This window comes from Myotis brandtii, unplaced genomic scaffold (genome assembly GCF_000412655.1).
Source record: "Myotis brandtii unplaced genomic scaffold, ASM41265v1 scaffold486, whole genome shotgun sequence".
In the NCBI taxonomy this organism is placed as follows: domain Eukaryota; kingdom Metazoa; phylum Chordata; class Mammalia; order Chiroptera; family Vespertilionidae; genus Myotis; species Myotis brandtii.
This window is the reverse complement of record NW_005368569.1, coordinates 890672-904017: the sequence shown is the minus strand read 5'-3', so window position 1 is coordinate 904017 and position 13346 is coordinate 890672. Positions and strand designations below refer to the sequence as shown.

At 56.5% G+C, this 13346-nt stretch overlaps 2 protein-coding genes across 6 annotated transcripts in view; one reads left to right on the top strand and one right to left on the bottom strand.

Moving 5' to 3' along the window:
• Positions 1-158: 158 nt before the first annotated feature.
• Positions 159-3916, top strand: LOC102247394 (BTB/POZ domain-containing protein KCTD19-like). The gene is made up of 5 exons (XM_005876459.2): positions 159-779; positions 2031-2222; positions 2354-2508; positions 2792-2893; positions 3784-3916. Exons 1-5 carry the CDS (start codon positions 164-166, stop codon positions 3895-3897), a joined length of 1179 nt encoding a protein of 392 aa, XP_005876521.1. The 5' UTR covers positions 159-163; the 3' UTR covers positions 3898-3916.
• A 137-nt stretch (positions 3917-4053) lies between these two features.
• Positions 4054-13346, bottom strand: part of PLEKHG4 (pleckstrin homology domain containing, family G (with RhoGef domain) member 4) — a 10471-nt gene continuing 1178 nt past the window's right edge. Inside the window, exons 2-22 of one of the 5 annotated variants that reach the window (XM_014547869.1) lie at positions 12561-13282; positions 12378-12473; positions 12180-12303; positions 11996-12089; positions 11838-11912; positions 11641-11757; positions 11310-11408; positions 11069-11217; positions 10773-10911; positions 10562-10678; positions 8730-8912; positions 8007-8503; positions 7685-7931; positions 6986-7075; positions 6685-6906; positions 6422-6592; positions 6176-6353; positions 5426-5542; positions 5053-5289; positions 4850-4965; positions 4055-4708 (exon numbers count right to left, since the gene is read on the bottom strand). In XM_014547869.1, coding sequence (XP_014403355.1) covers positions 4703-4708; positions 4850-4965; positions 5053-5289; positions 5426-5542; positions 6176-6353; positions 6422-6592; positions 6685-6906; positions 6986-7075; positions 7685-7931; positions 8007-8503; positions 8730-8912; positions 10562-10678; positions 10773-10911; positions 11069-11217; positions 11310-11408; positions 11641-11757; positions 11838-11912; positions 11996-12089; positions 12180-12303; positions 12378-12473; positions 12561-13101 — 3615 coding nt within the window. In that variant the 5' untranslated portion in view covers positions 13102-13282 and the 3' untranslated portion in view covers positions 4055-4702. Of the gene's footprint in view, positions 4709-4849; positions 4966-5052; positions 5290-5425; positions 5543-6175; positions 6354-6421; positions 6593-6684; positions 6907-6985; positions 7076-7684; positions 7932-8006; positions 8504-8729; positions 8913-10561; positions 10679-10772; positions 10912-11068; positions 11218-11309; positions 11409-11640; positions 11758-11837; positions 11913-11995; positions 12090-12179; positions 12304-12377; positions 13283-13346 lie in introns of all 5 variants that reach the window. The other 4 variants (XM_014547870.1, XM_014547868.1, XM_014547866.1 and 1 more) reach the window with 4 other exon arrangements.

Here is a 13346-nt window from a genome sequence, read left to right as displayed (position 1 = left end):
CCCGTGGGGGGGCCGGGGGGGGGGGGGGGGGGGTGCGGGAATGGGATTATTCTGGGTGAGCAAGTAAAGTCTCGGAGGCCCAGCTTATTAGACCTGGGGAGGCTCCAATGTAGAAGCACATGCCCAGAGCTGTTATGCCCTCCCTCCCCAGACCATAGCCTGCATGCCTGGGGACTTCCAGGACTGCAGTGACAGGACTCCCTGGAACAAGGTCAAGGGGACCCTCGCCAGGTCCAGCCAAATGGAGGAGACTGAGCAGTACTCCCGCGCCATCCAGATGTCCTTGTGCCGAGGTGCCAAGCGGGCAGGCAATCCCAGCACATACTCCCACTGTTCCAGCCTATGTGCCAACCCCAGACACTGGGGGGCCTGCCCTGAAAGTCCCCCCAAAAAGAAGTCCACCACAGTCAACCTCACACAGAAATGTGAAACCAAAGACCCTCCTGTCACACCCATGCAAAAACTCATCTCCTTGGTGAGGGAATGGGACATGGTCAATTGCAAACAATGGGAATTCCAGCCTCTGCCGGCTCCTCGGAGCAGCGCCTTGGAGGAGGCCACCCTGCAGCTCCCCTCCGGGAGTGAGGCTGCTTCCCAGCCCAGTACCTCAGCTTCCTGGAAAGGTCATGCCACAGCCCCAGAGAAGGACCCAGGTCTGCAGGCAGGGGCTGGAGCTGGAGCCAAAGACAAAGGGCCAGAGCCAACGTTTAAACCATACTTCCCCACAAAAAGAGCTGTCACCCTGAAGGACTGGGGCAAGCCAAAGTCAAAGGAGAGAGGTGAGTCCACTCTGTGCCAAGCAGCGGATACAGATATGTGACCAACACAATGGCATGGCTTGAGGGGCTGAGAAACCACATAAAGGGTATGGGAAGGGGGCGCCTATGAAGTAAGGGAGCACAGAGGAGGCTGGGGCCTGGAGAGTCACAGAGGAAGGAAGAGAAGCCTTGGTGCTTATGGAAGCAGGTCATCAGTCTAGCTGGAGGCCAGGCTTCACCTAGAGGGAGATAAGACTGAAGACAAAGTAATCAGAACAGGTCTTGTGGCCCAAGTTCAGGACCTGGCACTCTGCTCTGATCCTAAGGGGAGTGGGCAGCCATTGCAGCATTTTAAACAAGAGAGTAAAATAAATTAAAAATAGCTGGCAAGTGTGGCTCAGTGGTTGAGTGTCAACCTATGAACCAGGAGGTCATGGTTCAATTCCTGCTCAGGGCACATGCCCGGGTTGCAGGCTCAATCCCCAGTAGGGAGAGAGCAGGAGGTAGTCGATCAATGATTCTCTCATCATTAATGTTTCTATCTCTCTTGCCCTTTCCCTTCTCTGAAATCAATAAAAATATATTTAAAAACAAACAAACAGGGGAGCAGTCAGGTGTACATTCAGAAAGCTGGCTCCAGAGGCAGAGGAAAGGCAGCAGCAGGAAGGGGAGTGTTAGAGTGGGGAGGTCATTCTAGATGAAACAGGCTGGACAGGACGGGGGCAGAAGGGGATAAGGATTGGGTCAGAGGGGTCAGGTTTCTGGTGTGGGTGACTGCAAGGAAGTGGATGGTTACTGAGGTGGGAGGACAGGGCACCGCGCTGGAGAGCGAGGTGTGCTGTGTCTGGGGGAGAGGTGCAGAGCACATGTGCCAAGAATGGCCATGATGGACAGCTTTCTCTGCTCCGTCAAGCATACTTTTCAGAGTGGACAGACATCAAAGACTCGCCCCAAAAGCTCCTCTCGTTTTACAACTTTACCAAGGTTCCCAGTCCCCAGCTGTGTTATTATCGGCCTTATCTGATACCAGTCTTAGTTCAGCAGCGAAATTTGCAGAGTTCCTTAGAGTCCTGCCATTTAGGATTTGGCTTGCATGATTCCAGGGCAATGGAGAGAGGAGAGCCAGGACAGCCCCCTGCCATCCCAGGGTGCCACTTCCGAGAAGCTGGAGGCAGCAGCTGCGGAAGGCTGGGGTGACTGACTGTACTCCAGAGGTCCCTCCCTGCTTGAGCTCTGAGGTGGCTTAAGAACCCTCCCCCCACATTTTTACAGAAAGCCCTGACCCTGAGCAGCCTCTGCCTGAGGCCAGTGACCTAGACAGCGCAGGGGTCATCCTCAAGGTGAGCCACCCCCCTGTGGTGGGCAATGATGGCTCCTGCATGTTCTTTGAGGACAGCATCGTCTACACCACACAGATGGACATCCTGAGGCACACACTGCCCTCAGCCAGCCCCCTGCCCCGAGGTGAGGATGCCTGAGGCTGAGCCCCGCCGAGGGCCCTCCAGGGGGAGTATCCCTCAGCAGCCCTTACCACAGGCTGCCTCTAAGGCCCTAGATGTGGGCAGAAGTGGCCACATCCACTCTCTCCTCTATAGAGGTGACCTTCCTGAGTTTCTCTCTGTCCTGGGAAGAGATGTTTTATGCACAGAAATGTCACCGCTTCCTGACTGACATCATCCTGGATTCCATCAGACAAAAGGACCCCAAAGCCATCACAGCCAAGGTGGTCTCCCTGGCCAACCGACTGTGGGTATGTACACGACAGGTTCCTTCTCCTCCTGTCCTCTTACCCCACAATAAGTGGGGAGTAGGTCAGGGACAGAAGGGTGGCAAGAGAAACGGGGACAGGAAGACAGGGCAAGGTCATTTGGACCAAGCCTTGGCCAAGGCAGTGTGGGGTGACAGTGCCCCCTGGTCCCTGCAGCTACTGCAGGCCCAAGGGAGTCCCTGCTGTGCATCCCACTCTGAGGGGCTGAGAGCAAATATGTCAGACAGCTACCCCGGCCCGGCCTGACTGTGGGCTCTCCTGGCAGACCCTGCACATCAGCCCCAAGCAGTTTGTGGTGGATTTGCTGGCCATCACCGGCTTCAAGAATGACCGGCATACCCAGGAACGCCTGCACAGCTGGGTGGAGGTGAGAGCCACCTGCACCCCACTGGGATGCAGGATGCCTCAGATGGGCACTGTGTCTTGCTTCCCAGAAGGCAAGGTGGACAGCTAGACCTCAGATCCCTGGGTCCAGTTGGGGGTGGGGAGGAAGGAGAGCTGAAATTAACCAGTCCAGAGTGGTCAAAAAGCAGTATTCAGGCTACTTGGTTTTGTAGTTTTCCTCCAATGATACTAATTTTGCCTTCATCACTAACAATGGCCACTCTCAGGGAAGCCCATCATACAAGCCCAAGATTTGGGGATACTGAAATCAGAGAAACTACTGGGAGTCAGACTTTTTCAACATGTGATACCAACTTCACCTACTTAACCATAACGTCACCACTTTTGTACATTCCTTTTATAGCTAAGCAGCTTTAAAGCATTTTTATATGGAAAAAGAAAATGTTCAGTAAGGGCGAAGAAATGACCCAGGGTTTGTTTTTTCTTCCTTAAAATGATTTTAGGCTATATTTATATTTAACATTGTAGGTGAAAAAGATTTAGCTAATTTCTCTTTAATCTGGTACTTCTGTAATCAAGTACATTATTGTAACACCTTTACCACAAACACACTAGTGCCAAATCATTAGGCCTCTGGTGTCATTAGAAAGGTGAAATCAGCATCTACAGCTAGAAAGTGGGAAAATAGCGGCATTTTTTGACCCTCTAGTCAGTTCCCTGGTAGCCACTCTTAGCCACAGCCCTGTAAGATGTCCTTAGGCAGAACTGAGTCCAAGAGCATTAAAGTTTCCCAACTACTGGCCTTACCCTGTCCCTGCTCCTGCCCCTGCCCAGCCAGGAAGACCTGCCCACACAGAGCTAGAGCAGACAACTGGACAGGAAATCAGGGATAAGAATGACCTTTCTTTCCAGCTCACACTGCCTTTCGCCAGGAAATATGGCTGCTGCGTGAACCTGCTCGTCCAGAGGGGCCTGTCTAGGTCTGTCTCTTACTCTATCTTGGGCAAGTACTTACAAGAGGGCTAGGGTACCCAGAGACACTACCCCCACATGTCCCAGGCTTCCAAGACTCTTTTGAACCAAGGATGTCCCAGAATTCATGTATCAGTCTATTTTTTATTATAAACAAATAAAAGAGTAAATAACAAGTCAAAGTCCTAGGATCTCTCTCTGAGATGCCAAAAACCTAACAACCAGTGAAATAAGTTTAGACAACAAATCTAATTGAAAGCTATTCAAAAGGCAGAGTCAATAGAACCAAACTGACCCAGGTAAGAAGGGGCTGGGCCTGGGGAGCCAGGGCAGGCAACAGTAAGGGCCCAATAGGATTGTCCCTTAGTTTGAGGAGCTTGGCTTTGAGACCAAGATTGGGAAGCAGCTGCTGGGACTTGCCCGTGCTCCTCCCGAGGGCTGGTGCGTATGAGGCAAAATGGCACTCACATAGGACAAGTCCTCGAGGCGCCTGCCCAGAGCCTGCCCTGACACACAGCTGCTGTGGCTACTTGGTGCCCACCAGCCTAGAGCATTAAATTAATGGGCAGGGCAGGGAGGGCTCTAGCCTAATCCTAACCCACAACTGGGTGGGAACTGGAGAGACAGAAGGGGACATGGAGCCAGGAGCCCAGGATCAGGGTGCTCATTCAGGCTCTGCAGCAGAGTCCCCTGGAGTCCAGTGGGTACAGATGTCAGAAAGGGTAGTCAACAGGGCAGTGCGTGTGGGCTGGAAGTGGCCCAGGTGCCAGCTATGCCCTGGTCACAGTAGATCCAGACAGAGGTGAGGTTGTTTGGAGTTATAGGCTGCTGGATCCACTGCTCACATTCGAGCCTAGGCTCAGACCTGTGGTGCCAACCTAGGCATAAGTGCCTATTTTCCCAGCTCAGGGTCCACCCACCCCGACTCCCACCTAAAGGAAAGGCAGCCATAGGCCCAGACTGGGTTGGGGAGGGGCTGGTGCGTATGAGGGAAAATGGCACTCACATAGGACAAGTCCTCGAGGCCCCTGCCCAGAGCCTGCCCTGACACACAGCTGCTGTCAGAGCCACTGGAGCCACTGGCTGATGGGCACTGGGATGAGACTTCTGAGTCCTCAGGAGCTAGGGCAGGAGAGTGGGTGAGCTGTCAGCAGGGGTGGCCCAGAGCCCAAGTCATGCCCTCCTGCCTCTGGCTAAGCCCAGACCTACTCAAGGATGGCTGGCTGCCCAGCTCCTCTTCAGCCTCCAGCGCTGTTTCCTCTGGGAAGCTGGTGGAATACAGGGGCCAGCGGAGGCCCTGGAGAGTCGGGTCTCTGTACAGGTGCAGGTTGAGGGACCCTAGTACTGAGCCAGAGGCAGGGTCTGCAGGAAGGGAGCTCGAGGCCCCCAGGTAGGGGCTCTCACAGTCAAACGGGGCCACAGCAATGGAGGCCCGAGAACGAACTTCTGCATAAGAGAGAGGGTCAGGTTAGGACAGGTGAGAGCCCACCTGGACCAAGGTCCTGAGGGGAGCGAAGAGTGGGGCTGACAGAGGTCCTCGTTGCCTCCCGCGCAGCTTTCCTTACCCCACCCACAAGGCTACCTCGGCACTTTAAAACGTAGTTGATGGTGCGGTCGCTGATAGCTTCCTCGTTGGGGGCGATGTCCCGGAAGGCTTTGTTCCCCACACCCATGGACACCATCTCAGCCATGCGCATCTCTGGGTGGAGAGAGGGCATAGCTGGAGCCCTTTGTGACATTAGCCTGCCCCTCGGCCTCTACTATTCCTCCCCCTTAAATAAGTGTTTCCTTGACACCCATTCCCAGCAGATAAACCATCTCATGCACTGAGCCTTGGAGGTGCCAGACTCGCTCCTCCCAACAATCCTGTGGGCAGGTATAATTCCCCTTTTAGAGACGAGGCCTCTGATACTCAGAGAGATTAAGACTGTGTCCATGGCCTGGCCAGCATGGCTCAGTGGTTGAGTGTTGATCTATGAACCAGGAGGTCATGGTTCAATTCCCAGTCAGGGCACATGCCCGATTGTGGGCTCAATCCCCAGTGTGGGGCATGCAGGAGGCAGCCGATCAATGATTCTCATCATTGATGTTTCTCTCTCCTCCCATCCTCTCTGAAATCAATTTAAAAATATTAAAAAAAAAAAAAGCTTGTGTCCACAGTCAGAGACAGTGACAGCAGGACTGCTGACTTTGGGGTTCTTTCCCCTATGCTGGCTGCTGCTGGGCCTCCTCCCCACTTCCCAAGCACTTCCAGGTCCCTAGGCCCTCTCTGGCCCCTGTGGGACAACAGAAGCTTGGGGGGGCGGGGGGTGAAGTAGGGGCAGGGACCTACCCTTGTTGTGGACGGCCTGCTTCCAGAGCAGGCGGGAGATGTCAGCCGTCCAAGCCTGCTTGGTGGCCAAGCTGGCAGCTTGCAGCACAAAAGTGTCCCTGGCCTTGCGACGGCGGAACCAGATCTCAAAGCGCAGGTTGCTATCCCCACAGCACTCGGTGAGACCAAGGTCTGCCATCTGTGTGGCGGAGAGGGATGTGGTGAGGCATGGGGAAGCAGGGGCCCAGGGTGGGGCGGTGGGCCTACCTTGAAGGAGCGCTTGTAGGCAAACATGTCGATGCCTGTGGGTCCTCGGCGCGGCTTGCTGAAGAGCAGCAGCTCCTCAAAGAGGAAAACTCGGCGCAGGGACTTGTGGCGCCCAGCACGCACTGTGAACTCATCTTGTCGCACCAGCTGCCCCTGTTCCTTGAGGTTGACCTGCCAAGTTGGGGCCCAGTGGGTGCCCAGCTTCTTTGGCCCCCTCCCTTGACACCCACTGCACCTGCCCACCACGGCCTGGCATGACTCACGTCACAGCCCTGGATGGCGTCCATGGCAAGCAGGTCATTGCCATGTCGCAGCTGGAAGCGCACCAGGCTCTGGGCAGCCTGCAGAGCACTCAGCTCCTGCCTGGGACCCCCGCAGGCCCGCGCCAGCTCCTGGAGCAGCAGTGCGTACTTGCTCATGCGCTGGATGGGCTTCAGCAGGTAGGAGGCCAAGTCCAGGTGGTCCCCCAGGGCTTGCTGCTTGTCCTGCCAGGTGGGTGGAGAGCATCAGGCAGCCTCAGGGTACTCCCGCCATCCCCCGCCCCCTGCACTCAGGCTCGCCTACCTTGAAGAAGGAGTGGCCATAGCTAGCCATCAGGGCATCGGAGCGAGGTTTATTTTTGCTGTACAGCGCATACATCCCAAACTGCACCCTCTGTGAGGACACGTAACTCAGCCCCAGGTGCAAGGGGGCCAGCTCCCAAAAGCTGCCCTTGCTTTGAACAAGGGGTGATCTGGCAAGAGCAGGCCCTATGCAGAGGGGGACTGCCCACAGCGAAGGAGTCCTGTACCCAGCTCGGCTCCTCCCACAGCTCTGAGAACACTCTGGTCTTACCTCACCTTGGACTTCTCTGCTCACTACACTCAGCCACCTTGACCCGTCTCTTCCTGGACCACTGGGCCTCTTTCCTGCCACAGGCTTTGCACTTGCTCTTTCCTCTGATGGGACACCATGACTCCAGCCCCGCCCTCTGGCCTGAGCTCAAACATCAGCTCCTCACAGGCCTCACTGCTCTAAACCCTGCCCCACTGGTAACTCAATCTTCTCTCCTGATTATTTTCCTCCAAGCCCCAACTATAACCTGGAATTACCTTTTTCACTTTTATGTCTCCTCTACCTAACTATCAGCATCCTGAGGGGCAGCGCCCTGTTAGTCTCGTTCACAGATATAGCCAGCACAAGGCCTGGCACCAAGCATGTGCCCAACAGCTTTTATTGAGTGTGGCAGGATAAGTAGGGGGCAGTGTGACTTAGGGGGCTTACGTGGCGCAGGAAGGCATAGGCCACCCGGGGTGGGTGCTGCGTGCAGGCCTCCAGCTCATGCAGGAAGAAGTGGCAGTGGAAGTCACGCAGCTTTTCCAGATTGCTGAAGAGGTGGGCACGCTGGCCACGGAGGCCCTGGGGCACATCGGGGCGATCCAGCTCAGGGAAGTAGTTCTCTATGGTATAGTCAAGGGCACGGACATACTCCCGCTCCGTAGCCACCATCTCTGCCAACACCAACTGGAGCCTACCAAGGTAGGAGAAGTCAAGACCCTGCCATCTGCCCTGCCACTGCCCTCCCTGCCCTGCCCAATGCCTGTACCTGCTGGGACTCCTGGGATCAGAGCTGCCTGGCAGAAGCATGGTGGGGGATAACCCTGGCTGGGCACCAGCCTCTGGTCTGTGACAGGCAGCCACACTGGCCGCTTGGTGGCAGTGGTAGACAGACTCTCTGAGACTCTGCCCCAGATTCCGATCAAGGCTGTATGCCTTCCTCAGCGGAGGGGTGGCAGGCACAGCTGGGACCTGGCTGACACACGGGCTAGCTGTGCTGCCCGTCGGTAGTGGCTTCAGTGCAGCCTCTAGCTTCTGGTCCAGGGCCAGCCAGGTGTCCTGGCACTGTGCCCAGGCCCAGCGGCACTGCTGGCGGATACCTTCAGAGCCCAGGCCCGTGGCCAGAGCCCACATCTTTCGGAAGTGGGCAGGAGGCAATTCAGGGTGTTTCGTCCAGTGCAGCTGCAGCCGTTGCAGCACAACCCCTGGGCGCTCCTGCTCCAACTCTGCCAACACCCGCTGCCCCTCCTCAGCCCATGTCGAGGCCTGCAACACCAAGGCCACACAGGCACTGAGGGAGGAACGCACCAAGACTGCTGAGCCTTCTCCCCGTTTCCCATCCCCACAGGGTGCTGGCCCCAGGCCACATCCCCAGTGGTTGGATTTAGGGGTCAGACTGAAGACCAGGAAGAGCTCAGGCTGTGGAGGAGCTGGGCAGCCACCCCTCGGGCCCTACTGACCACCCGGAGCCAGGGGCAGAACCCTCACACACCTGCTTGAAGAAGCACGACAGCCTCTCAGCATCTGCCAGCCACTGCCGCCGCTGGGCCAAAGCTCTAGAGAATTCAGTCAGCTGGGCTTGCAGGCCCAGAAAGCGGGCCCCAACGGGACCCAGTTCAGCTGCTTCCCAGCCAGTCAGCGGCTGCAGAAACTTCTCCCCTTGCCTGACCTGCTCCTGGAGACACAGACTGGGCTCAGCGGCCGAGGTCTGGTGGTCTAGCCCCCAAGCCCAGGTCTCCTCCACTGACATTACACATCATCATCAAGTCTCTCCTGTCAAAGACCCTCTCTCCACTCCCCACACATTTCCTTTTTCCTCTTAGCCCCACAGCCAAACCTATCCTCACAATCACCGTGTCTTCACCTCATCAGCCCCCTCCAATCGCACGCCCAGCATATCTCAGGACTCGTCCGACTCCAAAGCTCAGCAACATTCAACCCTCTCTCCTGGCTCCTGACCCCTTCCTACTCTCCTGATTTTCCTCATCTGTCTCTGGTGGTTCCTCCTCCTGCTCCCAGACCCTTACCTGGGCCACTGAACACTGAGGCTCCTGAAGACAGTCCACTGTCCCTCCCCAGGCAATCTTGTGTAACCACACTTCAAATGTCACCCGTATCCACCAAGTGACCCTCTGCAGCCAGATCTCTCCTCTAAGCATCAGGCCCAATCCTATGGGTCTTCCTCTCATTCCTCCATGGCCATCTCCAAAGCACACCCAAGACTGGATTCACAAATGCCCTTCCCCCCAAAAGTCCTTGTCTCCTGGTATCTCTCTCAGGAAACAGAACCCATTCATTCTTACAATCTCCCTCTCCCTCTTACCCTCTCATATGTGTCCACCATCAAATCCCATCTAATCCATGCCCTCTGCTATCATCCTGGCCAGAGTAACCATCTCCCACCTGAATCACTGCAACTGCCTCTTCAATGGACTCTCCACATCCATCCTCCAAATCTCCAAATCGTTGTCTACCCAGAAACTAGGGTAATCTTTCTAGAACACGATCTGAATATGTGACTTTCTGCCTAAATTGTGCACCTTTACAGGGCCCAGTGATCTGGCCACTGAGCACTTTTCCAGCCTTGTTTTACCTCATCCCACCCACCTCTCCCTTCCTCTTCTGCTCTGCAATTCAACCTCACTGTCCTTACAGTTCCTCAGGCAAGTCATGCTCCCTCCTGCCACAGGACCTTTGCACATGCTGTTTGTTCCCTCAGCCTGGAATGTCTCAGAAAGTTTGCCCAATACCCCTCTGGTCATGTCTTCCTTCCTTCCTTCCTTCCTTCCTTCCTTCCTTCCTTCCTTCCTTCCTGGCCATGGTTAATTAAAGAAAGGATGATAGCAGAAACCTCCTGAGCCACATGTGTCTTCTCTTTTCCCTCCCTCTCTTTCTTCCTCCCTTCTTTCCCTTTCCTTCCTTCCTTCCCTCCTTCCCTCCTTCCTTCCTCCCTTCCTCCCTTCCTCCTTCCCCTCCCCTCCCCTCCCCTTCCCTTCCCTTCCCTTCTCTCTCTCTCTCCCCCACCCTCTCTTGCCTTGTTAAAACAAGGCCACCAAAAATTTTGGTTACCTCCCCCCCAAAAAATTGGGAGAGAGATGGTCATGTCTTTCTTATACACTGAGGTAGAACCACCTGCATTGCTTCTCCCCAGAGCTTTTTGCTTCAGTTTGCAAACACACATTTATGACTTTGAACCTTTAATTACAACTTCTCTGCTGTACTACAAATCCCAAGAGAGTATAGATTTGCTTTCACCCACCCTGCATTACCAATCCCTGGCAAAATGCCCCAGGACCTACAGAATAAACAAGTGGCCAAACTCACCTGGGCAACCCGGTCCAGCTCCCGAAAAGGGCCTTGGGCCTGGAGTAGGGTGTCCATTGAGGGCTCCCCTGGCTCCTCCAGTGCTGGCCAGCCCACCTGCTGTAGCCACACTTCAATCTGGAGGGACACAAACAGGGCAAGGACACGTGCTATGGGCTGGGAGGTCATGCTTGAGATCAGGGGTGGGCCCACCTGGGCGGATAGTTCCCACCTGGTGCAGCCTGCCCTCCTGGGCCTTCAATGTCTGGATCAACTCCAGTGCCTGTATTCGACGGTTACTATGCAGGGTCAGTTGGTGCAGCAGCCCATCCACGCAGCCATAAAGCTCATCAACCTTGTCCACCGCTGGCCTAGTGCAAGGTACACCATCTTAGGGCCCCTGCCAGTTGCCTTGCTCCATTCCACCCTGTCCTGAGACCACAATCCTGGCTGGTTCTGAGCCAGCTGAGGCATTGGCATGGGATATGGTGTGCTGGTGCAAGATCTGGGAGCTGGGCTTGTACCTACCTGTAGTCTGGGCTCTGGGTCACCTCTGGGACCTCCTGCTTCAGCCAGGCCAGCTCCAAGCTCCCCTGGCATTGTAGCCATGCTAGCTGTGGTGAGTCTAGCACGTGCTGCATCAGGACCTGTGCCTGCTGTAGCAGCTGATCAACTTCCTGTGATTAAAGGCAACAGGTAGTAGAAGTGAGCATGGGAGAAAAAGAGGGAGACAGGAAGCACTGGGGAGGAGTCAGGAGGAGACACTCACCCCAGTCTCCATGGGCTGGGGCATAGCCTTCACAGTCTCAATGGCCCCCTGGAGCAGGGTACAAACCACTTGGCAGCTCTGCAGTAGGGCTTCTAGGCGCTGTGAGTAGGGGCAGGCATGACAGAGGGGTGCACAGTGCTGGTCCCATCTGGGTTCCAGGATGCTGCCGCCAGCTCTGGGATGTTCCACCCGACCCAGAATCGCTGTCCAACTCCCCAGGGTTCAAGTCAGTTGTCACTGCCCTGCCTGGATCTGGATCCCCTGCCAAGTCTCCCCCTCTGCTGGCCAGGTTGCCTGCATACCCACTCTATGCCCCACCCAGTGCACTGACCATCCGGAAGTGCAGCCAGGCCTGATGGCAGTAAGGCAGGCCTCCTCCCAGTGAAGCGGGTAACCATGAAGTGGAGATGTGGGTCAGCAAGCTCTGAAGAGAGGACAACTGCTCTACCTGCAGGCAAAAATGGTGTTCTGACCCAGGCCTGGGGGGGAAGCATCCCACCTCCACCCCTGGCCAACATGGCTCAGTACCTGCAGCCCTGAAGGCACCTCCTTTGGCATTTTTCCCACCAGCAGCACCTGGTGCACCGACCCTGGGACTGCCTCCTGAAAGAAATCTGAGCTCATCCCTGCCCCAACCTTACACAAATGAAATGGTTAGGGGTGGGGAGCCACAGTCCAGTACTCACTTGCAGTTGGCTGAGCCCCCAGAAGAGGGAAGAGCTCGGGGGACAAATTCGGGCATCCACTAGCACAGTCAGTCCCAGGGCCTGTACTTCGAGCCTAAAGGAACAGGTTTCATTCAGGACCTAATTCCCAGGCCCTGCCATCTCTGGGCTCAGGCTCTACCCCCAACCCGCTCCTCCCCCCAACCTGGGGATGCTTCGCAGGTAGAGCAGGAGGCGGATGAGCTCCTGGCTGCTGCACGTGGGATGAAGCCAGGTGTGGCTATGAGCACACAGAAGCAGCACTGCCCGGCCTTCTACATCCCGAGTCCCTGTGGGGAGAGGGCAGTGAACATCGTCCCAATCAAGTCACCCTACCTCCACCACCTCTAGTCCCTCCTGCTACCTGGCAGGGCAGCCATGCCACTGGCCAGCAGCTCCCAGGCGAGGTCTTGGGCCAGAAGGTAGTCAGCGGGCTTAGGGAGGCTGGATCCACTAGGGTCTTGGAAACGGAAATGGCTTGGGTCTGCATTGGCCCATCTATCCAAAGATCCCCTCCTCTGACCAGGCATCTCTGCCCAGCCCTTACCTGCCTCCAGCAGCTGTGATGATGTCTCAGATAATGGGCCTCCCAGGTTCACAGAATCGCTGCCCAACTCCCCAGGGTCCAAGTCAGTGGTCATTACCCTGCCTGAATCTGGGTCTCCTGCCAAGTCTCCCCCTTGGCTGGCACTACTGCCCCCTGCCAGGCTGAGGTGGGAGGACATTAGGCACAGGAGGCTCTTCACTTCAGAGGGGGCTGGCTCCTCGGACTTGCCTGAGGAACCTCCTAATGCGACCCTCTGGCCATCCCCTGACCCATCCACAGCCATCTGTCCTGGGGTTGGTGGCAGCTCCCCACAGAGGGGGCCGCCCTGCAGCCCGTCACCCTGAGCTGCCCCTGCGGGGGGTCTCGGAGGACTGGGGTCCTTAACCTGCACCTGGGGAGCGGGCTCCTCCTCATCCCAGGCATCCCTGAAACGGCACACAGCAAACCTCCAGTCGGTGGCTTGGCCCCGGGAGTCGGGAGACTCATCCCCATCCTCCGGGGACCCCTCCATCACCCACTCCTGAAGGTTGGGCCTGCTCATGGCGAGCGGGAGAGGGGCTGGGGCCTCGGTGTGAACGGAGGCCTCAGCTCCTCCAGGAAAAGGGTTCCAAGCGGCGGGCAGGGTAGCACGCGGTGGCAATGCAGGCGGAAGGCACCAGGCCGGAGGAGGTGCCGGTGGGGTGCCCCGGCACAGGGGGCGCAGATGTGGCCGCGGTTCAGGCCTGAGGAGGGGGGAAAGGCAGGGGTCTCCCTTCCGCTCACGTGGGCTCCGCCCTCCCAAGCCCC

Coding starts and splice junctions, on each gene's coding strand:
- LOC102247394 (XM_005876459.2), top strand. CDS start 164: ATGCCTGGGGACTTCCAGGACTGCAGTGACAGGACTCCCTGGAACAAG. Junction 2,509..2,791: donor CCCTGGCCAACCGACTGTGG/GTATGTACACGA, acceptor CTCTCCTGGCAG/ACCCTGCACATCAGCCCCAA. Junction 2,894..3,783: donor GCCTGCACAGCTGGGTGGAG/GTGAGAGCCACC, acceptor CTTTCTTTCCAG/CTCACACTGCCTTTCGCCAG.